This window comes from Brettanomyces bruxellensis, chromosome 7, assembly GCF_011074885.1.
Source record: "Brettanomyces bruxellensis chromosome 7, complete sequence".
NCBI classification, from domain to species: Eukaryota; Fungi; Ascomycota; class Pichiomycetes; order Pichiales; family Pichiaceae; genus Brettanomyces; species Brettanomyces bruxellensis.
Genome location: NC_054688.1, coordinates 1,349,302 through 1,373,164, shown reverse-complemented (window position 1 = coordinate 1,373,164; position 23,863 = coordinate 1,349,302). Strand labels below are relative to the sequence as shown.

General features: G+C 39.7%; 10 protein-coding genes and 1 non-coding gene across 11 annotated transcripts; 5 read left to right on the top strand and 6 right to left on the bottom strand.

The window, feature by feature from the left end:
• Positions 1-203: 203 nt before the first annotated feature.
• BRETT_005067 (uncharacterized protein) lies at positions 204-2,339 on the bottom strand (the record flags this gene model as incomplete). Its single annotated transcript, XM_041283551.1, has 1 exon — positions 204-2,339. The coding sequence occupies one exon, from the start codon at positions 2,337-2,339 to the stop codon at positions 204-206; it is 2,136 nt and encodes a 711-aa protein (XP_041136903.1).
• Positions 2,340-3,632: 1,293 nt separating this feature from the next.
• BRETT_005066 (uncharacterized protein) lies at positions 3,633-4,730 on the top strand (the record flags this gene model as incomplete). The annotated part of the gene is made up of 1 exon (XM_041283550.1): positions 3,633-4,730. The coding sequence occupies one exon, from the start codon at positions 3,633-3,635 to the stop codon at positions 4,728-4,730; it is 1,098 nt and encodes a 365-aa protein (XP_041136902.1).
• A 440-nt stretch (positions 4,731-5,170) lies between these two features.
• On the top strand, positions 5,171-5,686 carry BRETT_005065 (uncharacterized protein; the record flags this gene model as incomplete). Its single annotated transcript, XM_041283549.1, has 1 exon — positions 5,171-5,686. The coding sequence occupies one exon, from the start codon at positions 5,171-5,173 to the stop codon at positions 5,684-5,686; it is 516 nt and encodes a 171-aa protein (XP_041136901.1).
• Positions 5,687-6,029: 343 nt separating this feature from the next.
• On the top strand, positions 6,030-6,503 carry BRETT_005064 (uncharacterized protein; the record flags this gene model as incomplete). The annotated part of the gene is made up of 1 exon (XM_041283548.1): positions 6,030-6,503. One exon carries the CDS (start codon positions 6,030-6,032, stop codon positions 6,501-6,503), a length of 474 nt encoding a protein of 157 aa, XP_041136900.1.
• Positions 6,504-6,632: 129 nt separating this feature from the next.
• On the bottom strand, positions 6,633-6,714 carry BRETT_005063. The gene has a single exon. It is a non-coding gene; the product is annotated as a tRNA-Ser (tRNA).
• Positions 6,715-9,471: 2,757 nt separating this feature from the next.
• Positions 9,472-10,824, bottom strand: BRETT_005062 (uncharacterized protein; the record flags this gene model as incomplete). Its single annotated transcript, XM_041283547.1, has 1 exon — positions 9,472-10,824. One exon carries the CDS (start codon positions 10,822-10,824, stop codon positions 9,472-9,474), a length of 1,353 nt encoding a protein of 450 aa, XP_041136899.1.
• Positions 10,825-11,530: 706 nt separating this feature from the next.
• THS1 (threonyl-tRNA synthetase) lies at positions 11,531-13,693 on the bottom strand (the record flags this gene model as incomplete). Its single annotated transcript, XM_041283546.1, has 1 exon — positions 11,531-13,693. The coding sequence occupies one exon, from the start codon at positions 13,691-13,693 to the stop codon at positions 11,531-11,533; it is 2,163 nt and encodes a 720-aa protein (XP_041136898.1).
• Positions 13,694-14,724: 1,031 nt separating this feature from the next.
• BRETT_005060 (uncharacterized protein) lies at positions 14,725-15,951 on the top strand (the record flags this gene model as incomplete). The annotated part of the gene is made up of 1 exon (XM_041283545.1): positions 14,725-15,951. The coding sequence occupies one exon, from the start codon at positions 14,725-14,727 to the stop codon at positions 15,949-15,951; it is 1,227 nt and encodes a 408-aa protein (XP_041136897.1).
• Positions 15,952-16,148: 197 nt separating this feature from the next.
• Positions 16,149-16,367, bottom strand: BRETT_005059 (uncharacterized protein; the record flags this gene model as incomplete). Its single annotated transcript, XM_041283544.1, has 1 exon — positions 16,149-16,367. One exon carries the CDS (start codon positions 16,365-16,367, stop codon positions 16,149-16,151), a length of 219 nt encoding a protein of 72 aa, XP_041136896.1.
• A 339-nt stretch (positions 16,368-16,706) lies between these two features.
• On the bottom strand, positions 16,707-18,425 carry BRETT_005058 (uncharacterized protein; the record flags this gene model as incomplete). The annotated part of the gene is made up of 1 exon (XM_041283543.1): positions 16,707-18,425. The coding sequence occupies one exon, from the start codon at positions 18,423-18,425 to the stop codon at positions 16,707-16,709; it is 1,719 nt and encodes a 572-aa protein (XP_041136895.1).
• A 907-nt stretch (positions 18,426-19,332) lies between these two features.
• On the top strand, positions 19,333-23,712 carry BRETT_005057 (uncharacterized protein; the record flags this gene model as incomplete). The annotated part of the gene is made up of 1 exon (XM_041283542.1): positions 19,333-23,712. One exon carries the CDS (start codon positions 19,333-19,335, stop codon positions 23,710-23,712), a length of 4,380 nt encoding a protein of 1,459 aa, XP_041136894.1.
• Positions 23,713-23,863: the final 151 nt, after the last annotated feature.

Genomic DNA, 23,863 nt, shown 5'->3' with positions numbered 1-23,863 from the left:
GATTTCTATGTAAATTTTCTATGAGGGAACGAATCGAAATTTTTTTTTGGTGCCCCTCTTCTTTACAAACGCGTCCTGTCCTTGTTACGTACAGCTCTGGAATTTGAGGACCATCGGACACTAAGAAAAGAAAAGTGATGATTCATTAATTTCGGAATTATGCTTAATTTGGAATTAGCAATATATATCGTCATTTCAATTATTTACAATGGACCTATGTGACCAAAAGCAAGCACTGTGGCACGTTGACCTTGTTCTAAGACCGATTTATGAAGTTCAGCTTCTGATGGCAACCTTAGTAAGGCATTGGCGTTTTTAAAAGAGCCGATTCTCGAACTTCTTTGCATTCCAGTAGATTTGGCAACTAAATCTCCATTTTCATCAACAAAAACCTGAACTCGAGGATATTCGACACGGGTTGCATCCAATTTCATTGGTTCAGCAAGTTTCACGCTGATATGCGTGAGCTGTAGTGATTTTTCAGACAAACCTTGGAATTTTCGAAGAGAAGGAATTACAAGAAGAAGCATTGCAACACATGCAGAAGCAGGATTTCCAGGAAGAGCGAAGAAGTTGAGGTGGCCATTTGCATTACTACCGTCTCCACGCTTAACTGTAGCAAATGTTGTTGGCTTTCCTGGCTTCATCCGAATTCTTCCAAAGTGAATCTTACCGTTAAGTTTCTGCTGGATGACTGGCTTGATGTAGTCCTTTTCTCCCATAGAAACACCCCCACTAGTTATCAAGTAGTCTAGGCCGAGCTTGCCGTTTATAGCTGCGTCTAGAGTCTCTTCTAATTGGCCCTCATTGTCCCTAACTATGCCTAAATCAACAGGTTTGAATTCAAACTGTCTGAGAAGCGAAATCAGCGAGGGTCTGTTACTGTCAAAAACTTCACCATAACTTAAAGATGTGTCTAATACGGTATCAGAGTAATTTCTGAGCTCGTCACCTGTGGATAAAACACCAATGCGTGGCTTTTGATAAACACTCACCTCCCGAATTCCAACACTTGCAAGCAATCCGATTTCACCTCCGTTTGTAATCTGGTGGCCTGCAGCAAAGATTTCCGCTCCTTTAGAAAGATCTGAGCCGGGCTTCCTGATATTATCGCCAGGTTTAACATTCTGTGCCTTGATCAACACACGATCTTCTTCCTTACCACCTTCTTGGGTAGAAACAACCTCTGTTTCTTCAACCATGACAACTGCATCTGCTCCTGCGGGTACTGGGGCCCCAGTTGTGACTCTTGCAATTAGTCCTGACTCAACAGAGCGTTTTTCACTGTGAGCGGAGGCACATGATGCAAAATCAAGAGGATACACACCAGGTCCATCTGTGCTCACAACTGCATAACCGTCAACAATACTTGCTGGGAAGTTTGGAACATCCATCGGTGAAAAAATCGGCTTGGAAAGAATCGACCCAATAAGTTCCGGATCCTCAATAGAGATAGTGGTAACTTCTGGCTTTAGGGTGTTCTCAAGAACAATTTGCAATGCATCTTCTATTTCCAGCATAGGGTAGGGCGATTTTCTTGGTCTTTTGACCACTGATGGCACTCCAGATTCCGTCTGGTTGATGAGTGTGTGCTTTACCAAGCCATGATGATTGTGATTGTGACTATGACTATGATCGTGATTGTGCTCATTATCGTGATCGTGATTGTGCTCATGATTGTGCTCATGTTTATGATTGTGATTGTTGTTGTGATCCTGATCTTGATCAGATCCACACCTTTTGTCTGAATTACACTTTTCACCTAACTTACTTTCAGAAGAGCCTGGCTCTGTATCGTGTAACGTGCGATTCATCTTCATGTGGAGTTCCCTACCACCAGTATGCTCTAATTGGGCAAGTGCATGACATAAAGTTAAAGAAACGGCACCGAAATTCTCTTTTGCACCTCGTGGTGATCCAGGAAGCGTTATGACCAATGTCTTACCGATTACTCCCGCAACAGGTCTCGCCATAATCGCATAAGGGGTCTTTCTAAGAGATTCCGTGAGCATTGCATGAACTATACCAGGTGCAGGTCTGGTTATTAACTCACTAACAGCCTCAGGTGTAATATCATGCTTAGTGAAACCGGTTCCACCACATGTTAAGATAAGGCGGATGTCTTCGGAATCAGAAGACCAGTTTATGAGAACTCGCTGGATTTCTGATGCCACATCTGCCACAATTGCAGTTTTTGATACTTCATAATTGTGATCTTGTCTTTTGGATTCTTTTGAAAGATTGTCGAAATATGAAATCAATGCTGGTCCTGTCTGATCCTGGGAGGGATCTTTCGAGCACGTATCAGAAACAACTAGAATTCCAACCTTGAATGCCATTTTGGTAACCTCGATATCAGTAGAGTTTTTTTGCACTTTTCTTTTCAGTTTGTTGACTTAACTGGAATGTTTGTACCTTGCTAAACATGTGTCAATATTGATAGGAAGGATTTTTTTTTTTTCTGCGCCTTTTCTTGCTCACTCGCTTAGCTACCGAATTGATTTGCTACTTGCTGCTTACTTCAATAATGTTATACTTAATCTTATTGAATCCGATAAATTTGTAACCAGAGACTTATTCAATATTCTTTTGCCTATTTACAAGATGATAACTAATGATAAAACGCCTTAGACCAGTGAAAAATGATTTTGAGATTCTCCAGCATTCTCTGTGGTGTACGAGGAGCTTTTTGTGAGTAAGAAAAAATATTCAATCAGATAAAACTAATCAGGTCGGCCTATTTGTTTCATCTATACACTGATTTTCTGTATTTTGAAGCTGTCTATAAATCTTGAAATTAAGTACTTTCAACTCAAATAATACTTACTTTCTTCATGCTTTTACTAGTTTCATGTTGAATCCACGCTTTGCTTTTCAATAACTGCCATATGTACACCCATCACTTCTTTTTCACTACCAAGAATGATATCTGTTTTCGTTAAAGCGATTCCCGGAATAGATGATATCATTCTTAATATCGATAATCCTGAAATTTGCACACAAGAGCTTAGTACCTTGATAAAGCACCATCTTCCAAGTGTTGTTGCGGAAAAGTGTATACTTACTCTGAAGAATGGAAGTTCAATTAACCGTTACGATACGATTCAAGAGATACTGCATGCATACACGGATGCTTCTTCTAATGAAATAGGGTCACATTTCATTGATTTGGAGTTGCGAATTCCCATTTGCAGCTGCGATAAGTAGTTGATGGCTTGAATTTAGAGTTTGATACGTTACAATTGGTAAAAGAGGGATTTCAAGCTGATTCTAAAGTTTAAGCTTACTTGATGTCCTTCGGGACTAATGTTTATGGCAAAATCCGATTCTGTCTATATTTTCTTCTATGTTTAACATAATTATCATTTAATAGATGATTTTTTTAAAGATTTTACAGTATGTACTTGATCCCACAAGCGATACCCCCTTCCGGTTCACTATTTGGTAAACTGAAAATCTTAAAGTAAATCTTCGGCATTTTTTAGTATTTTTTTTTGTGAGTTGAGTCAGAAGAAGGGGTAAAAAAATTCCACTTCAAGCTTCGAATCACCAGATTTCCTATCTAATGATATGATATCTTTACTTAAAGAAAAGAGCAAGACTCCTAAATTTAATATAAAAATATATCCATAATGTCATCAAGCGAACATAAACTCGACATATTGGTTGACTCGTTTGTCAACAAACTTAAAAGAAGACAAATCACAGGTTCCTATCAAGTTGCACACGAAACATGTCAATTTCTTATGAGAGTCACTTCTTCTTCACGTTGGCAAAGTCCAGAGGAGTTTATTGCACTTATAAGAAGTATTGGGCAACGTATAGTCAAGGCACAGCCTCGTGAATTCGCAGCTGGTAATGTTTTGAGAAGAGTTTTAGCGCTGGTGCGAGATGAAATTAGTGATAGAAGTGCTTCAGCTTCTGCAGATAATGCACCTGTTAATACAGCAATGTTTCGCCTTTTGGTTCCTCCACCGGACAAGCAAGAGCAGGAGAATAATGCACAGCAGGGCCAAAATACAAGGAAAATAGAGAGAAAGGACGATTTAAGATCCATAGTGATTCAAGGAATAAGAGATTTGATAGATGAGATTGCATCTGTTCATGAGAACATAGCACAAATGACAGTGGAAATGATACATGACAATGAGGTGTTACTTACGCCGACTCCTGGATCCGAGACTGTCCTTAAATTTTTGCTTAAGGCCAGCTTGAAGCGGAAATTCACCGTTTTGATTACAGAGAACTACCCAAATGATATTAAACTCTGTCATAAAGCAGCTAAAAAGCTTGCGGAGGCCAATATTGAGACAGTTATAATTCCAGACTCTACTATTTATGCTGTTATGTCACGTGTGGGAAAGGTTCTTATTGGTGCGAGAGCTGTTTTTGCCAATGGAGGTTGTGTGACAGCGTCAGGCGTTGCCACCGCTTGTGAATGTGCTAAAGAATACCGTACGCCTGTTTTTGCAGTGGCTGGATTGTATAAATTCTCTCCAAATTACCCATTTGACAGAGATACACTTATAGAAGTTGGAAATTCTGGTAAGGTCTTACCTTACAAAGATAGCGACCTTGTTGGTAAGTGTGAAGTGACAAATCCTGTGCTAGATTACGTTCCACCCGAATTTATCGATATCTACATCACAAACATTGGTGGTTTCTCACCAAACTTTATCTATAGAATTGTGCTTGATAACTATCGAACTGATGATGTCGACTTTTCATGATTAGAGTGACAGAAATTCATTGATGCTCTTTCTCAAAATTCCATCATTTTAGAACTCGCTCAGGGGGAATAACTTTGCAGGAAATTCATTTCATGTTATCCTCCTTGTTCTTTGTACTATCTCATTTTATCAAGTATGCAAATTTCATGTGTCAAGACAGATCTATATGTTATATTTCAGTGTACGGATGCTTCGATCCTTTTTATCCCCTTGGATCCGCGATTATTTTTTTTTTGTTGGCATCGTTTGGGCTTCAACTATATTTCAACTATACGAGTTGGCGTCACGGAGGTTATTAACAATTGAAAAAAAAAAATAGCATTCAAGATCCGCCAATTATTGTGTGTTCACATATAAAAGTCATCGAATCCAGAGTAAATTAACATATATAACCTTAACACAACAAGTCCGTTTATTTTCAAAGCCTAGTAATAGCAGACATGACAGACTTCCTATTAATAGTTGTCGTTGCTATTGTGGTCTTTCTCCTTTTGAAGAATCTTTTCTTTTCGAAGGTCTCTACTGTCGATGTGGTCAAAGAAATAGACACAGCAGGAAAAACGAAGGAAGAGTATGATGAACCAACAGTGATCCAAGACTACACTCCAAAGATGCTTTCAAATTATAACGGATTTGATCTCGAGAAGATTTTTATGGCTGTGAACGGCAAAGTTTATGACGTGAGTTCTGGAAGGCGGTTTTATGGACCATCTGGCCCTTACTCGAACTTTGCTGGTCATGATGCTTCTAGAGGATTGGCCAAAAACTCTTTTGAATTAGAAGTTATTCCAACTTGGGATCAGCCAATAGATGATCTTTCGGATCTTACTGAAAATGAATGGTCGACTCTGCGCAATTGGGAGAATATGTTCAAAGGAAAGTATCCAGTCGTTGGAAATTTGGTGAGTGAAGCAGACTATTCCAAAAGTAAGAATCAGGCACATGTGATGGATTGATTTCCAAGATTTTTCTTACATAATTTATTGTACTAAATAAAGAGTCACTTATGAATAATCATTGTCCATGTTGTATGTAGGTCAATCTTTAAGCTGTTGGTTGCTTTAACCGGCTTTTAATGATTCATGAGTGTATTTATATTGACGCGTCGATCGTAATTTTGGCATCGCTGGAGCATTGAGATCTAATTCGAGTGAAAAGCAGGAAAATTTTACCGAGTTCGAAAGACAGCTTTGCTTTATCTATTTATCTATCTGTCTGGAGAATATTAGTTATTTTTCGATAACCTTTCCACGCTTGACTTTTCCAGATCCACAAAAGTCACATTCAAGCTCTAGTGTAATGGCACATATTGCAACCGATAATCTAACTGCCAACAATTTGGGTCAATTGAGTAAAATCTCATCTCCAGAAATCTACTCGGAAAAGTTTATTAAGGAATGCAAAGAGTTAGGTGAATTGGCCCAATATGTTTACTTTGATGAAGTTCCTGTTGGCTTTGTGGTTTCAAATGTTTTTCAACCTCAGAACTCTAGTGTTCCAATTGGTTTAATTATATCAGTTTTAAAGGTATTGCCGGCTTATGCTCATAAGTATGGCTTAGAAAATGCATTGATCAGTTATGTGGAAAAGATGACTACCGAGAAGAGATTGCTTCATCGCATATTTCTACTTGCTGATAGAAAGAATGATCAATGGCTAATTGCATACGCAAGAAAGCATGGCTTTGGTGAAGATACTAAAACGCCTGTTCATATTGATTCGAAGCACCAGCTTGATTTAAATGGAAAATTACTATTGGTCAAGCATCTTTAAATACAATGTAAATCAATGCAACTGTTAGATATGTTACTTATTGAATGCTGAGCAGATAATTCATCAACCTGTCGGTTAATCAAAAGGAGAAAGGTAAAATGTTAAAAAAAAACTTAAATCTCAAAAAAACGTCACAGACAGGATTCGAACCTGTGCAGGCAGAGCCCACCGCCTTAGCAGGGCGGCTCCTTAACCACTCGGACACTGGGACAGTCTTGTCCTTTGTAAATGGTCGGACTGAAGGTAACAAAATATTATTTTTTATAACCTGAAATATAAGGATTCTTTAGATGATTACCAAATCCGTCTGAAGATATATAATAGATTAATAAGATTCTTATCTGATACTTCTCGTATCTTTCTTTCTTCAGATTTCTTTCCATCCTTCTCTCATTACCAGAGGGTAAGGACCTCTGTCGGACATATGAGAATATTACCTAGTATTAGGTAATCTATTATTATATGTCATTAGATTTATTTGTTTTGAGATCTGAACTTATTCTAAAATAACGAAGATTTAGAATAATATCTAATAGAGACAATCCTGGATAAAATGCACTAACTGTGTATGTTAGGGAATCAGCAGAAAAATAATTTATGCGCGATCATAATTCTGTTTCTGAGAATTAAATCTTTTTTTTTTTATTATGTATGATTACCTCACTTTATTTTCCTTTTTATTTTTACTTTACTTTACCTCTTTTTATATAACTTGTTTCTTCTACGAAGGGACGAGACCCGATAGCCTATTTTGCAATACAACTAGTTCGACTCCACTTTGATGGTAACAGAGTAAAGGAAGTAAATTCATTTTCTTCTATGGTGACACATACACAATTGTTAGAATGTTAAAGGCATTAACATTATCACACAGACCACTTGGTACATTTATATCCACCCACTTAGGTAACCGACCTTACAATTGTCTGAATCTCCCCGACTGCTAGGTTCTTATTAGTTCTATTAAAGAAGGAGTTTGATAGCTAAAGCCCGGGAGTAACTCATAAGGTCTCTCTTAACTCCGACAACCTCTATTTATATTAAATGGAATTGACACATTTCAAAAAATCAAATTATTCTTTTCCAAATATCCCTTTTGTACCCATTCGGATCCCTTTCCTTTTTGGGACCCGTTCATTTGCTATCTATCTTATCTTATATTGCTCGGTACCATCCTCTGGTCCGACATTGAAAGTCTGAATTCTAATCTTTCAATTATTTATCTAGCTTTAAACCAATACATTCTTGGGTTGACCCCTTACATCCTTTCCTAAAGCTCGAGCTTGTGGTAGCAAATAATTATTTTTAGTAATCCGAAGTTAAAGGTTTTTTAGAAGATTATCAAATCCTAGGTCGAACTGTATATATATTGTATGGCATCTGTGTCTGCTTAATTATGCTTATATCTTTACATATGAGCACTATTAAACCGGCACATATCGATAGTTATGGATGTGATTGGCCAGCTCGTTCGGATATAAAAATGACATTGGTTGCATAAAATGACCCCCATAACAAAACGGGGTCTTTAGGAGCATGTTTGTTTCCCAAAGAAGAAAAAGAAGATTACGCTGGGTTTTAATCGAGGTGTTGGAGATCAGAATATTACCTAGTATTAGATAATATATTATTATATGTCATTATATTTATTTGTTTTGTGATCCGGACTTAGTCTTAGATGATGAGGATTTAGCATAATACATATTAAAGACACTTCGGGATAAAATGCGCCAACTATGTATATTAAGGATTCAACAAGGAAACAATTATGCACAATCATAATTATATTTCTGAGAATTGAATCTTCTTTTTTATATTATCTATGATTATCGGGCCATGATTATTTCACTTTATTTTCACACAGATTTACCTCTTTTTATGTAATGCTTTTTCTACCAAGGGACAAGATCCGATAGCGTATTTTGCAATACATCAAGCTTAACTCTACTTGAGGTTGATAGGGCAAAGAAAGTAAATTCATTTTCTTCTATGATGACACATGCATGATTGCTAGGATGCTAAAGACATTAACATCATCACATAGGCCACTTGGTACATATATATCCATCCATTTTAGATAACCGATCTTATGATTCTCTGAACCTTCCAAACTGCTAGGTTCTTATAGTTCTATTAAAGAATGAGCTTGATAGATATGATTTCGTCAGACTGTAGCAGTCTTATTATACTGCGTGAAACTGATTAAAACAAAGCTGTCGGGAAGGTTAAAATATTTCTAAGCTCAATTATTTAATAAGGATGGATACAAACGTATTGGTATGCGTGATAATATTAATGCCTTAAATATCGGAACAGCGATGTATATAGTACTGCAAATTCATTTTTTTACTCTGCTATCACCAAAGTGGAATGCCAATTTTTAACATACAACATAATTGCATCCATGTTTGTCCTTGATCAACATTATTACAGGTAATTACTGTCGGAAGATAAATCTGAATCTTAGTGAAAAATAACTAAAATGTTCGTTACCAATATCACTCGGTCTTTGTCGAAATGAATTCATCTTGAGGATTATCACCAATAAATATTACGTTAGATGATCAATAAAAAGTAGTGTAGACTCAGCACCGTAAATACAATACGTACAAATTGCTAGCAAATGCTAAATGATAGTTATATATCAGTAGCAAAAGAAAAGAATAAAAAATAACGATTCTTAAACGGGAGCTTATTCTGTGCTGCTTCCATATTTTCTAGTCCGATGGATTAAGACCGAAATAGATCCAATACACATATTTTTATCCAGATGAGACGGACATATTGTTTCTATCAACTTAAGATACATTGTTTCTAAAAACTAACTTTATCAGAAAATTTACCGAAGCATCAAACAATATTACAGTACTACAATATATCTGCTTTAAATCCATGCTTTATACCTCGTAGAAGAAGCATGCAAAAAATAAATCCATTTATAAAAACATCATAAAGTATACCATTAATTTCAAAGAGCTTCCAGTACATCGTAAACCTCACCAAAGTGATCAATAATATTATACAGCTGAGAACCATAATCCACATTTTTTTTCTTATCAGGAGGGAAAAAGCTGGACGTTTCAGAACCAGGTTTTTCATTTAAATATACAACGCATCCCTTTTTTGTGAATGAAGATGCATCGTCATTAGTTTGCCGCATCAATTTAAGTAATCTGTAATATTCTAGAGAAGTCTGTTTATCACCTGTCATAATTATAAAATAAGGATTTTTCTTTGACGGGATTGAATCCATAATGTCCTCAACTTTCTTTAAGTTTTTAAAATCATTAACTTTGTTTCCAAAAATGTAATCATATTGGAGAACGGAAAATTTATTGAATACGCCTGTATTCTCTCTCGAATTATGAACAAGCGACTGGTAATCCAACGCAGGGAGAAGGGAAAGCTCCCTATCCTTAATGTATGTAAAACTATTATTTGGGTTAAGATTTTCAAAATTTTTAAGGTAGTTAATCATTCTTTTATTAGCCCTGATACAACGACGAAGCGTATCATTTATGGCCAACTCGAAATCTGCTTTTGTGATATACGAATCCAAAACCCCCGGATTCTTATTGCAAAGTTTGAAAGACGGCATAAATACAGTTTTCACTAACTCACGTAACATTTTTCTAATAACTTCAGTATCCTCCCTATGACCACAGATTGACATAGTACAAAACTCATCATGCCAGCGTTGTCTAAGATTTTTCCCGGAGAACCTTAAATCAGGGAACTGCTTTCTAAAATTTAAGAGTACAGCATTGAAAACAGATAAACCATTAAACGCAAGTCTATCGTGTATCAGAAAGTGACAAGGCTTCTTTTGAATCGAAAGTTTGTCTGCATTGAGCCAATTTGTGCTAATCCAGTCCTTGATCATGGCATCAAATTCACTTTTCGCCTGATATGAAGTCTTCGCTTTGGGAACATCTTCCGAGCTTGTAAATCCTTGTTCCCAACTAATTGGTGCAAATTTTGAGTGTGACTTATTGACTTTTGTCCTTTTTCTATTATACTTGGCTTTGCTACGATGCTCAGGAAATTGACGAGCTGAACCTTTGCTTTCATGAAAAGTCCGAAACGACGACGATGATTCATTCTTATGTGTATGGGCATCATTGGTATTCGAGGCAAAAAAATCTCTTGTTTTGTTGTGACTTTTCAGAGGAATTTCAGTCTCATACTCTGTGGAAGGACGCTCCGCATCCTGAGTCAATGTTAAAAGTTTTGTTTTGAGGTCTGAAAGAGTAGCATTTTTGGAACGAGCAATCTCGGATTTCAATTCTTTTGCAACACGGAGAGGCAAGGTGAGTTTCATTGATAAGTTCTTGAGATAGGCAAAGCTGATTGCAAAAGACAGTATTTCGTCGTCAGATGATTGATAGGTGAAATGCCATCAATTCAGGCCCTAGAATAATAACAGAAATGAGAATGATTCTTGCTATGATCCGGTATGAATGTAGACTTTGGAAGGATATTTACTTCCAAAAGCAGTTTGCTTGAATAATTTTATGTATTCAGTCCAAAATACAGTGGGTAAAGGAAGATTATATGACACCAAGGTTAAATACGATAAAAATAAAGGCAATGAAAAGGATAGTTGGACATAGTATGGTGACCAAAAAATAACGGGGAAAGAGAAAAGAAGCGAGAAAAATGTAAGTAGATTGGTTTAGAATTGCAAATCGGGCCCATCGTAATGTATGCTTCCCAAAGTGTGCGCCAAAAAATAGTCGTATATAGACGCGTCGGTAGAAATACAACTGTGCCACATTCATTTCTACGCAGATGACATGTACAGAAAGCTTAATTCTAATATTCAGATCGTCCTAGGCAAAAAGACTTAATGCTCAGAAGTGCCTATGAAGAAAACATAAGAACAAAACCCAAAACACAATGAAAGATATGGGCAATCAAAAAAAAAAAGAAAAAAAAGAATTAGGTTGACCGATGGAAAAGCAAAAGGTTGAAAAGAGTGAAAACAGACAAAAGAAATATTGACGAAGCCAAAATTGGTTGTAGGCTCAGATCAACTTGTTATCTTGACGCTTGTCCTCCTTCAACTTCTGCAACTGTGGAATAACATCATCGAGTTTGACAGCGTTATTCTTCTTCTGCAAGTCCTGGATATCCCTGTTTCTGATATTCACAGAAGCACTAGTCATCTCTTGCTCTCCAACAATAAAGATGAAGTTGTACTTCAACATCTGGCCGTTTCTGATCTTCTTCTGCAATGTATTTCCGGAGAGATCATCCTCAGCATAGAATCCGGCATTCCACAATTTCTGCTGAACCTCGTGGGCATAGTCAAAGTACTTAACACCAACAGGCACAACCAGAATCTGTCTTGGAGAAAGCCAGAAAGGCCATTTTCCAGCATAGTGCTCTGTCAAGATGGCAGTCATACGTTCGACAGAACCCAAGATGGCTCTGTGAATCATAACAGGTCTCTTGAGACTTCCATCCTCATCATTGGATCTGTACTGTAAATCGAATCTACGAGGAAGTTGGAAGTCCAACTGGATAGTAGCGCACTGATGCCATCTACTCAAGGCATCTGAGATCATGATATCGATCTTTGGGCCGTAGAAAGCACCATCACCTTCGTTGATGTCCCAGTTTCCACCCCAGTTGTTCAAAGACTCCTTCAACATCTTTTCAGCGTTATCCCAGACGGCAATCTCACCGACGTACTTTTCTGGCCTCGTGGACAACTCCATACGGAACTTGAAACCGAAAACTCCATAGACGTACTTCAAGAAGTCGAAGACACCCATGATTTCTGAACCAATCTGATCCTCAGTGCAGAAAATATGCGTGTCATCCTGCTGGAATCTTCTGACACGTGTCAAACCAGTCAAGGCACCGGAAAACTCGTTTCTGTGCAAAACACCAAAGTCTGCAACTCTCCATGGGAGCTCCCTGTAGGATCTCTCTCTTTCTTTGAACATCAAACAATGTCCTGGACAGTTCATTGGTTTCAAACCGTAGGTCTCCTTCTCAACGTCAAAGGTGAACATGTTCTCCTTGTAGTTACCCCAGTGACCGGAGGTCATCCACAACTTGGCATTGTACATGTTTGGAGTGATAACCTCCTGGTAGCCACGCTTTCTATACTGTCCTCTGATGAATGACATCAAAGTGTTGTATATCCTGGTACCATGAGGAAGCCAGAAGGCCGAACCTGGAGACATCTCGTTGAAGAAGAAAAGCTCCTGCTCACGTCCGATCTTTCTGTGGTCACGAGCTGCAGCCTCAGCCAAAAACTTCAGGTGCTCTTTCATCTGCTTTTTGTCAGGGAACGAAATACCGTAAATTCTCTGCAAGGACTCGTTGTTTTTATCACCCAACCAATAGGATGACGAGTTCTTGACAACCTTAAAGGCCTTGACACGACCTGTGTCCGCAATATGAGGACCTCTGCATAGATCGATCAATGTACCACATCTGTAGACGGTAGTCTTCTCATCCTCAGCCACCTTCTTTTCGATCAATGCCAACTTGTACTTGTTGTAGGAGAACAACTTTCTCAAGTCAGCTTTCGTGACCTCAACTCTCTCAAATGGCTGTTTCTCCTTGATTGCCATGTTGCAAGCTTGCTCAATTCCAGCGAAGTCTTGCTGGGCAACCGAAGTTTTTCCTTCGTCGATCGACATATCATAGAAGAAACCTTCATCTGTTGGAGGTCCAAAGCACAACAATGCACCAAAGTGACGTTCACATCCCTCACCAAGAATGTGGGCTGACGAATGCCAGAAAACTTTACGGCCCTCTGGTGTGGTGAAGTCGAAAAACACCAACTTGCTGCTTTTCTCAATTGGCTTGTTCAAATCCCAAAGCTCATCGTCAACTTTGGCAACAACCTGTCTTTTCTGGAAAGATGTACCAATCTCCTTGGCAATATCCAGAGGGGTAGTTTTCCAGGCCTGACCTTTCTTAACTGAACCATCGGGAAGAGTGATGTCAATTTCGCTGTGATCTTTGGCTTCAATATCCTTGTTGAACTTCTCCTTCAACTCGTCGAAAACCTTCATTCTCTCGTCGATGAATGAAGGAGTTGGATCAAGTAAAACTGGTCTCTTAACAACATCCCCCTGCTTCTTGACCTTCTTAGACTTCTTCTGGTTCTTGTTCTCCACATTCTTCTTTTCTTCACTTTTCACCTCAGCTTTTTTGTCTTCACTCATGCTTGGTTCGTGTTATTTCGTTTCTTTCCTTGAAACAATAAAAATAGACGCTAGTCCAGAAATATAGTTCACGGTGGGTATATGGCTTAAAGTTTGCGGAGTTTAACCCTTCATAAGGGTAATCAATACTGCACACTTTCTGAGTTTTCGTCTGGAAGACAAAAAAATACTGCAAAAAAACCACCATACTTCCTGACAATTTTTTCACCCAGTCTAAATTTTTCAATTCCGCTCCAGATGCTCAAATTGGCATGCAGGAAATAGTGAGCAAACACCAGCTTGGCGCGAACAGGATTTCGTTAATGGATATCTCGGAACGTTTGATGCTCCAAATAATACTATAGGCATTGCAAGGGAGGATCAGGGGTTCGTAAAATATAGGTAAATCAACTGGCTGATGATGCTATGGTGTAAATATTGAATTAAATCCAGTTTTTTTTTGAAGTCGTACGAAATAAAAACACACATTAGACGTGTATTAATTGTCACGTGCACAATAAGACATAATGAAACTGCCGCTTCAAGAACTTGGATAAAGAGTTTTCATCCAGTTGGAAACAAAAGGTGGCTAACTAAAACGGTATAACTAACCAAATTCCTTGATAGGCACTTTGTGGATACGGACAGAGAGGTCACATATGAGGTCAATGTATATTTATTTGAAATTTCAATTTGTCTGTGTCATCTTCTGCGACAAGCACTATAAAGCATCCTCAAAATACGTCGAATTGATGTAGATGTGTGTCTATATATTGCCACATCTCAAACTGCAAAAGTTTTGGTGTTTCGTCATATTTCCCATTACGACTAATCTAATTAACCAATGACTAACCGCCAGACAGTGATAGTGATGAAGTCAAGTATCGGGCATGCATCCGGGTAACGTTGGCTGAAAAAAAAAAGCAAAAAAAAAAACATAAATAAATACATCTTGAAGATATATTATTACCATGCAGAAATTCAGAAGGGTAACAACATCTTTTGGATATAAATGCGGTTAGAACTGACTACAAACGAATATACATAATACAATGAGCACAGAAGATAGTGAGACAAACCGATTAGAAATTCTGTCAGAGAAGACGGTTAACAAAGGGCAATCACAAAAAAATAGTGAAGATGAAAATGCGCAAAAGCATACAGAAGAAGAAACTAAAGAGAATAAAGGAGATGATATTAATCAAGCGGACATTCATGAAAAGAAAAAACATGAAGTAAATGGTACAGAGGAGCAAGAAAAGCAGCCTAATGCTGAAAAGCAGGTTCATAGTATAAATTTAGAAGATGAAAACATAGAAGACATAAAAGTTCCAGAACTGACGATTCCAGGCAATAACAACGATCTTTCATACGCACCATCATTTAAAGACGTTAATAACAATAATGATGAACTTGCAGAGCTCCGGGGAGAAGGCCGATATTTTGGAGTTGCGGATCCAGATGCTTCGGAACCAATATGTTCAAATTGCCACCAAAGAGGACACAAACGAGCCAAATGTACGGTTGTTGTTTGTCATCTGTGCGGAAAAGTTGGAGACCACTATGAATCACAATGCCCAATATCCATGGTTTGCTCAAACTGTGGCAAAAAAGGCCATTATCGTAATAACTGCCCTGATAAAAGACACTACAACTACTGCACATATTGCAATTCACGCACACATTCAACGGATAGATGCCCAAACATATGGAGAAGTTACATAGTAAAGAAGATCTCGCATGATTCCTCGGTGAGACGAGATATGTATCCAAGTGGATTGATATTCTGCTATAATTGCGGACACGAGGGCCATTTTGGTGATAATTGCCCATTTCCTAGAGTTTCGCGCACTCCAAACATCAATGGATCGGCATTCACAGGTGAAAATCTCCCGCGTGAGTTTCGCAATCTGTACAGAGTGCGATTATCCGAAGTTAAAAGGCGGCATCATGATAGATACCGTGATGACAACACTGAGAGGAGCTATGCAAACAGAGAATCATCCGAGGACTATTCCTCCAGTAGAAAGAGGAAGAGAAGATCCGATAAAAGTTCATCTATGAGAAAAAGACGCAAATTTTCAGACAATGCAGGCTCATCATACGAAGCAAGACATGATAATAATTACAGCCACAACAAATCCAACAACAGACATGGCCATCATCACTCATCAAATAACCAAAATAGAGGGTCCAGGCCATCGAAGTCTGGATTTCTCCCTCCCCGTAGAAAAGCACAGCCAACGCGTTCTGGCTATTTAAACAATAGGAGGAGATAAAAGCTTTGACTTAGTGTATTCAAAGGCAGTAAGAGGCCACATATACGCACAATTGTATATTAGAGTCCTAATAGAGATATCCAGATTGTAAATTCACCGGAAATAGCTTACCAGAAGCTGAAATACCGGGCGTTTGTCGATGTAATCATTATCATTAAGCATACAGATTTCTAGTACATTTTCAAGTTCTCCCATAATCATAATTCTTCTCTATTGAGGAGGACATTGAAGAGATGCGTTTCCACCTCTGAAATCGTGCGGTAGTCTTTCTCATCCTTGTCATCTTTCGTGCTGAAGTTTGCAAAATCTTTTTTCATAATCATAGCAAGCTTAGCGTCTGGGCTTTGAAGCAAATGGCAAATCAACAATCTTTTCCTTCTTTGCTCATATGTAATGGTGTCACCTTCTGCAGACATGTTCGTAATTGAAGCAAGTTGTCTTGACCAAAGATGCTATTAATGCTTCGTAGTTTAATACTTAGTGCTATAAAAAGTGATACATGATGAGGAAAATAAGGACCATGAAGAACGCGCGAAATTGGATGGAACGATAGAAAGTGAGAAGAGCGAAATCCGGAAAAAAGAGACAATCCTATAGATGAACCTAATTACTAAATCCAATTACTAAATATAATTACTGGGTTTACTATTTAGTCTTAATTATTCACTACTGTTGCACAATTCGTTTCCAAGAATTATATTCACATAATAATACAAATTCTATCAGTCAATGCCAAAAGTTTCGGAAGGCTTCTCTTAAAAAGCCTCAGGACCACCTACTATATGCTTTACATCATGATGTATTTCCGCAAACTCGTTTGCCAACTCGACGTATAACTTGAACTCTTCACGAAGTGTGGAAACAATCATTTCAAGACCATAATTATCATTCAAGGCAGATGCTCCACGCCTTCCGTCTAAAAGTGATTTGTCCAACGAATTTATGGAATCTTCTACTTCTTTAAGAATCACCTCATACTTAGATATGCTATCCTTGAAGTCATCGATCTTGGTTAGATAGTATAAATTTATGATCTGTGTAACATTCAGTGGTGCAGCTTGGTTTGTACTTGAAGATTGAGCTCCATTCTTACTTCCATTGCTGTTGATCTGGCCGTTTTTAGCATCGGTAGCTGGATCTACCTTTCTCACACCGTTGATTCCTATGACAACATTAGATGAGGAAGAAGATTGAGTCTGGTCGTTAGAAACATTACTGGACATTGGATTTGTCAATTGTAGATACACCTTGATCAGCTTCTCGACCCAATCGTTAAAGCTTTCTAAAGTTTTCGCCTTGAAACTCTCAATAAAGTGCAAATCGCTGTTTAATGCTTGACCTGTGGATGATGACTTCTTCTCCAAATACCGTATGTCTCGTGGTATACTATCTATCAACTCACTGTGCTCTTTCTCGTTGCTTTTAAGATACTCTGCAATAGACATTTCCGTTTGAATATACTCATCCAACTGCACAAGCTGATTTTTGAGACCGTCAGGAAGATCACTCACTTTGGTCATTGATGTGAGCTGTGGGATTTGTTGATTATTGTTATTATTATTGTTTCCAAACATTCCGTTGTTGTTATTATTGCCAAACAGACCCCCACTGTTCCCTAAACCATTACTAGGACCTTTGTTTCCAAACAAACTCGTAGAATTATTGTTGGTACCACTTCCAAAAAGTCCTCCACTAGGTTTACTGGCAAACATACCTCCATTTGTGTTGCTATTTGTGTTATTGCCAAACAGACCACCACCTGTAGCAGGTTTATTTCCAAACAAACCACCACTGGCAGTTCCAGTGCTAGTGGATGTAGAATTATTGTTATTTCCAAAGCTGAAACCTGGCTTTGATGCAGTGCTTGCATTATTTCCAAAACCAAAGCCAGGCTTTGAACCCGTACTGGCGGTATTATTTCCAAAACTAAAACCGGGTTTAGCGGCAGTGTTAGTTGCAGTATTTCCGAATCCAAAAGCTGGCTTTGAGGAACTAGCGTTTGCATTATTTCCAAAGCCGAAACTTGGCTTTGAAGCAGTATTGTTTGTATTAGCTCCAAAGCTAAATGCAGGCTTTGCTGCTGTATTGTTGTTCGTGCTACCTCCAAGACCGAATCCTGTCTTATTTGCATTATTATTGCCAAAACCAAAGCCAGTATTTCCAGAGTTATTATTGCCGTTATTATTGTTACTATTTGCTCCAAAGCCAAAGCCAGTATTCCCAGTGTTGCCATTGTTGTTATTGTTGGAACCAAAACCAAAGCCAGAGTTTGAAGTCTGGGTGTTCGTGTTTTGAGCACCAAACAACGGTTTATTCGCAGTATTTGTGTTGGTGTTTGAGTTTCCAAAGGAGAACGCCGGCTTGTTAGCATTAGCATTGCTGTTGTTACTATTATTTCCAAAGGAAAAACCTCCACTTGTAGGCTTATTGGCACCTGAGCCAAAAGAAAAGCTCGAAGACTTATTACCAAACATTTTCACTTCAACAGATGGTAATCCTTAGAAAATATGTATGGATACTCCTCCTTAGACACAGTGTTGGATTGAATTTAGGTAAAACTCTGCAAAATTAGCGCTATTTTGGCGTTGCAGATTGAGATTCGGAAAGGTAGTAGATACAAATCTATCACTTCTGATTTATTTACATGTTTCAGTGGACTGAAAAAAGAGAAGTTTTGAGAAGGGAGAAAAAAAAAAAAATTACGAGCCTGGTGTAGCAGGGACTAATTGGAATAGTGGGATTCCCTTCATGACTGCAATTAAATATCAAGAAAATAAGTACCAACAGCCGGATATGGGTAATATTTCGATAAGCAATGATTAGGAATTTTGGAAACAGGACAGTATTCACTTAAAAGAAGCTTGAATACGGATTGGGAGGTTCTTTTAAACTTTCTGGGTTAATTTCTTGCTTGGTTATATGGCGCTTAGGGAGAGCTGATGTACGGGAAAAATTTAGTGTGTCGAGGAACAAAAAAATAGTGAAAAAAAAAACGAAAAAAACGTTCACAGTGGAGGCAGCATGCCGAAAGCAGCTGGTCGGCTGAGTTGGGAGAGGAAAAAATAGTAGGGACAACCTGTTTTGTATACGTCGTGATTTTTGAGGGAAAAATAAAGAGGAAAAAAAGAGAGCGTGTGAGTTTTGGAAACATGAAATTAGCAAAAAAAAAAAAAAAAATTACGGGGGAAGCGAAAAGCAAGTACACACATAATTCAATACATGAATTACTGCTTCTCGCTTGAAAAGGAGTTACAAATTCGCTAGAGCACATAACAATCTTCAATCGGAACAAGCCTTAGAGTAACTTTTCTACACAGCGGAAGATACGACAGGAAAAAGGATAAGAAAAGAAGAAGATCATCTGAATTAATCAATTGAAAGATGGGTATTCCAAAATTCTTCAGGTTTATCTCAGAGAGATGGCCATTAACATCCCAAGAAGTGGATGGGCAAGAGATGATCGAGTTCGACAACATGTATCTCGATATGAATTCGATTCTTCATAACTGCACACACACGAATGACGGAACCATTATTCATTTATCGGAAGAGCAGATGTTCGGAGCAATTTTTGCGTACATCGACCATCTATTTAACTTGATCAAACCAAAAAAAGTGTTTTACATGGCAATCGATGGTGTCGCACCAAGGGCAAAGATGAACCAACAGCGTGCTAGAAGATTCCGTTCGGCCGTGGAGGCGGAGCAAAACATGAAAAAGGCAATTGAGAGAGGAGATGAAATTCCTAAAGAGGCACCTTTTGATTCGAATGCAATCACTCCAGGTACAGACTTCATGGCAAAGGTCACCGAGCACTTGAAGTACTACATCAACCAGAAAGTTTCGACAGACTCTAACTGGCAAAGCATCCAGGTGATCCTATCGGGACAGGAAGTTCCAGGTGAAGGAGAGCATAAAATCATGGAATACATCCGTGTGCACCGTGCACAGCCAGGGTACGACCCAAATACAAGACACTGTGTGTACGGGCTTGATGCGGACTTGATCATGCTTGGCTTGGCATCGCACGAGCCACATTTTGCACTTCTTCGTGAGGAAGTGACGTTTGGCCGAAACAGAGGCACTCCATCGTCTGATCTCTCGAAGCAGAAGTTCTATTTGCTTCACATATCGCTTGTGCGTGAGTATCTTGGGGAGGAGTTCAAGGATTTGCAGGACCAGATATCGTTCAAGTACGACTTCGAGCGGATTCTGGACGATTTCATCTTGATCATGTACGTGATCGGTAACGATTTCCTCCCGAACTTGCCGGATTTGCACCTCAATCACGGTGCATTTCCTCTTCTTATAGAGACGTTCAAGGAGGCCATGAGGCGCTCCGATGGCTACATCAACGAGAGTGGCACGATCAACATGAAGCGGTTGAAAATATGGTTGGACATCTTGTCGGTTTTCGAGCTTGATAACTTTGAGCGTGGATCAGTTGATGTGGACTGGTTTAACTACCAGTTGGAGAACGTGTCGCATCATGGTGCAAGGAAGAGAGAAAGAGAGGGCCGTGAGCTTCTAATAAAGCAGCAGAAGAAGATGGTTGGCCATATAAGGTCGTGGCTTCTTCCCCTGTACAACAACAAGTTTTCCATCAAGGACATGCAGGAAGATGAGAGCAAGATCCCGTCTTTGCAGTTGCCGGCCGATTTCTTTGAGGATGCAACCAATCGTGACTTCATCAAGAAGCTGGCGTTTGATGTTGGCGTTGTGATTTTACACAGTGCCTCGAAGAACACATACACGGCCAAGATCGACATCGATGGAATCAGTGCAAACGAGAGTGACGATGAATTCAAGCAGAGGGCAGAGGACATCCACTCGCAATTCAAGAGGTACCAGCGGAGTATTGTGGTGGACAGTGAGAAGACTTTGACAGAGGAGAAAGACCTCTACAACAAGAAGTTCTTGGACTGGAAGAACCAGTACTACAAGGAAAAACTTCATTTCACGTTGGACGACGAGGACAAGATCACGGACTTGACCGAGAACTATGTCGAAGGTCTTCAATGGGTGCTCAACTACTACTACAAGGGTGTTTGCTCGTGGCCCTGGTATTACCACTATCATTACGCCCCAAGAATCTCGGATGTGTCACGTGGTTTGGGCGTGAAGCTAAACTTCAAGATGGGACAGCCTTTCAAGCCTTTTCAGCAGTTAATGGGAGTTCTTCCAGCCAGATCCCGCCGGCTTCTTCCGGCATGCTACCAGGAACTTATGACAGATGCTAAGTCTCCAATCATTGACTTCTACCCAAATGACTGCGAAACAGACATGAACGGTAAGACTGCCCCCTGGGAGGCGGTTGTTCTTCTCTCGTTTGTTGATGAGAAAAGGCTGATTAAAGTGATGACGCCCTTAGACAAGTATTTGACGCCGGAGGAAAAACAGAGAAACACCTTTGGCCGCAATCTTCTCTTCCAGTTCAATCCTCAGGTCAAGAATCCAATTCGGTCTCCTCTCCCAGAGTGGCTTCCCGATTTCGAATCCAGGTGTGTGCAATCTGTGTTTGAGCTTCCATCCATGAAGGGACTCACCTATGTGAAGGGCATGTGCAAGGATGCACTATCCGGAAAGCATGCTTTGGCCGGTTTCCCGACCTTGAGCACCATCCCATACACGGCAAAACTGGAGTATGCACATTTGTGTGTTTTCCAGCAGCCCTCGCGTTCTGTGTCGATGATCCTCACCTTGAAAAACATCTACAAGGGACTTTCTGTGGAACAGTTTGCCAAACAGCACTTGGGAAACATCATCTATGCGAACTACCCGTACTTGCGTGAGTACAAGTTGTGCCACATTGACGATGGAAACAAGAGATTCGAATTTATTCGCAGAAGGGGCAAGGATCAGATCGTGACTACAGAATTGCAGGGAACGGACAAGAGTGGCTATGAGAAGGATAGAAGAGAGGTCATATACCAGATGAAGGTGAAGAAAGGGTTAAGGTTTGCCAGTGAGAAGGAGGAGGAGGAAGAAGCAAATGTTGGAAACTCGGAATCTCAGGAGAACTTGATCGGACATGAGCCTCACCACAAGGATGGTACAATGGTTGAAGGTTTGGCCTACATGAGGAAGGTGGTTGGCCTTGCACCAACAAAGGATGGTGCTTATGTGAAGATGTTTTCCGACAAGCTCGACTGCTTCCCTCTTCAGTTGATAGTGGAAGATGTTGTGCACAAGGATTTGCGTTTCAAGGAAAAAGCAGCCACAAAACTTGAAGATGCGTACCCAATTGGAACGGAGGTTGTTTTCTTGGGATCTTTTGCGTATGGATCTCCTGCCAAAGTTGTTGGATACTCGGATGGAAACAAGAAACTCGCTTTATCGATCCGAAAACCGGCTGGAACCGAGAAGGAGCCGAACTTCGGCACTTTGAGGGCTCAATACGAGCGACATGCATTGAGGTACCACAGCATGAGCCAGGTTTGCCGAATGTTGCACATTTCGACGATGCTTCTTTCAAAAATCACATCCATGTACCTCATCTACGCTCCAAAGGGCATGAGGCGCGAGGATGTTGGCTTAGGTCTCAAGTTTGAAGGAAAGCAACTCAAAGTGTTGGGATACACAAAGAAACAGGGCCGGTCCTGGGAGTTTAGCGATCTAGCAGTTGCAACAATCAATGACTACATGAAGAAATTCCCGGATGTGTTCCGGGCTTTGCAGAAATACAGGGGAAACTCCATTCCTAAGGCCACCGACATCTTCCGGGGCTTTTCTGACAAGCAACTGGATGACAAGCTGCGTGCAATCCACAAATACTTGCGGGAGATCAAGGCAAACTTTATCAAAGTCACCTTGACGTCCGACTCGCTCACCAAGTTTGGAATTGGCGTTGTAGAGAAGCAAATAACGGACTATGTGCAGCAACCTCACCCACAAAACCATAAGGGTGTCAAGGGCATTCCAAGAACAGCCGTTTTCAATCCGTCAAAGGGCTTCCTGCTTATGAGAAAGCAGTTCTTTGAGCTTGGAGACCGTGTTTTGTACGCTCTTGACTCAGGTAAGGTTCCTCTTTTCTCAAAGGGAACAGTTGTTGGGGTCCGCTCCTTTGAGGCAAAGGTTCTTCTCCAGGTTGTGTTTGATGAAGTTGTTCTCACCGGAAACAGGTTCGATGGCCGCTTGGTTACTCCAAGGGGACTAACTGTTGATTCTTCCGCCTTGTTGAACTTGACCCACAAACAATTCGTGTTCCATCCTAAGGGCCAGAAGGGTAAAGGTGATAAGACGAAGGTGAAGATGAAGTCGAAGACGAAGCCAAAGCTTGATTCGAAATCCGCCAGACCTGGTGCATCGCAAAAAGATAGTTCTCCAAAATCAAACTCTAAGTCGGATTCAAATCCACACTCAGCTAACCCTGCTAAGAAGCAGGCTAGCGGTAAGAAAGAGTTGCTTTCTGTGATCAAGGGAAACATAAAGAAGAAGCATGCAGATGCCGCTAAGCCGGAAGGTGCAAAGAAGAATGTTCATCACTCTCCTAAGCAGAAAAGCACCAAGGAGCCCGAAAGTACCGAATCAAGCAATAAGAATAACTCTGCCAACCGCTCGGCAGCCGCCAAGAGCATCTACAATTCTGTTCTTGGCAACGTCCTTAGTGCTGGAATTAACATGGGACCTACACAAACGTATGCCAACCCCCAAAGAGCCCCAATTGATGTTGTTGACCCTACTAATGTGTCCAAGAATGCATCTGTACTCAAGGCTGACTCTCAGAGGTTGATGGATGTGCTAAAGGGAGGAAAGAAATGATCTTTCTGACACATCTCAAACTTACAGATAGATTTATTGTTCACCACCCCGATGATGAATATTGCAATACGACTCTGCTTGGCTTTTTATCCTGAATCTTTGTCCGCTGTGGTTGTGCCACACCTTTTTGTCTTACTTATATTACTGTTTG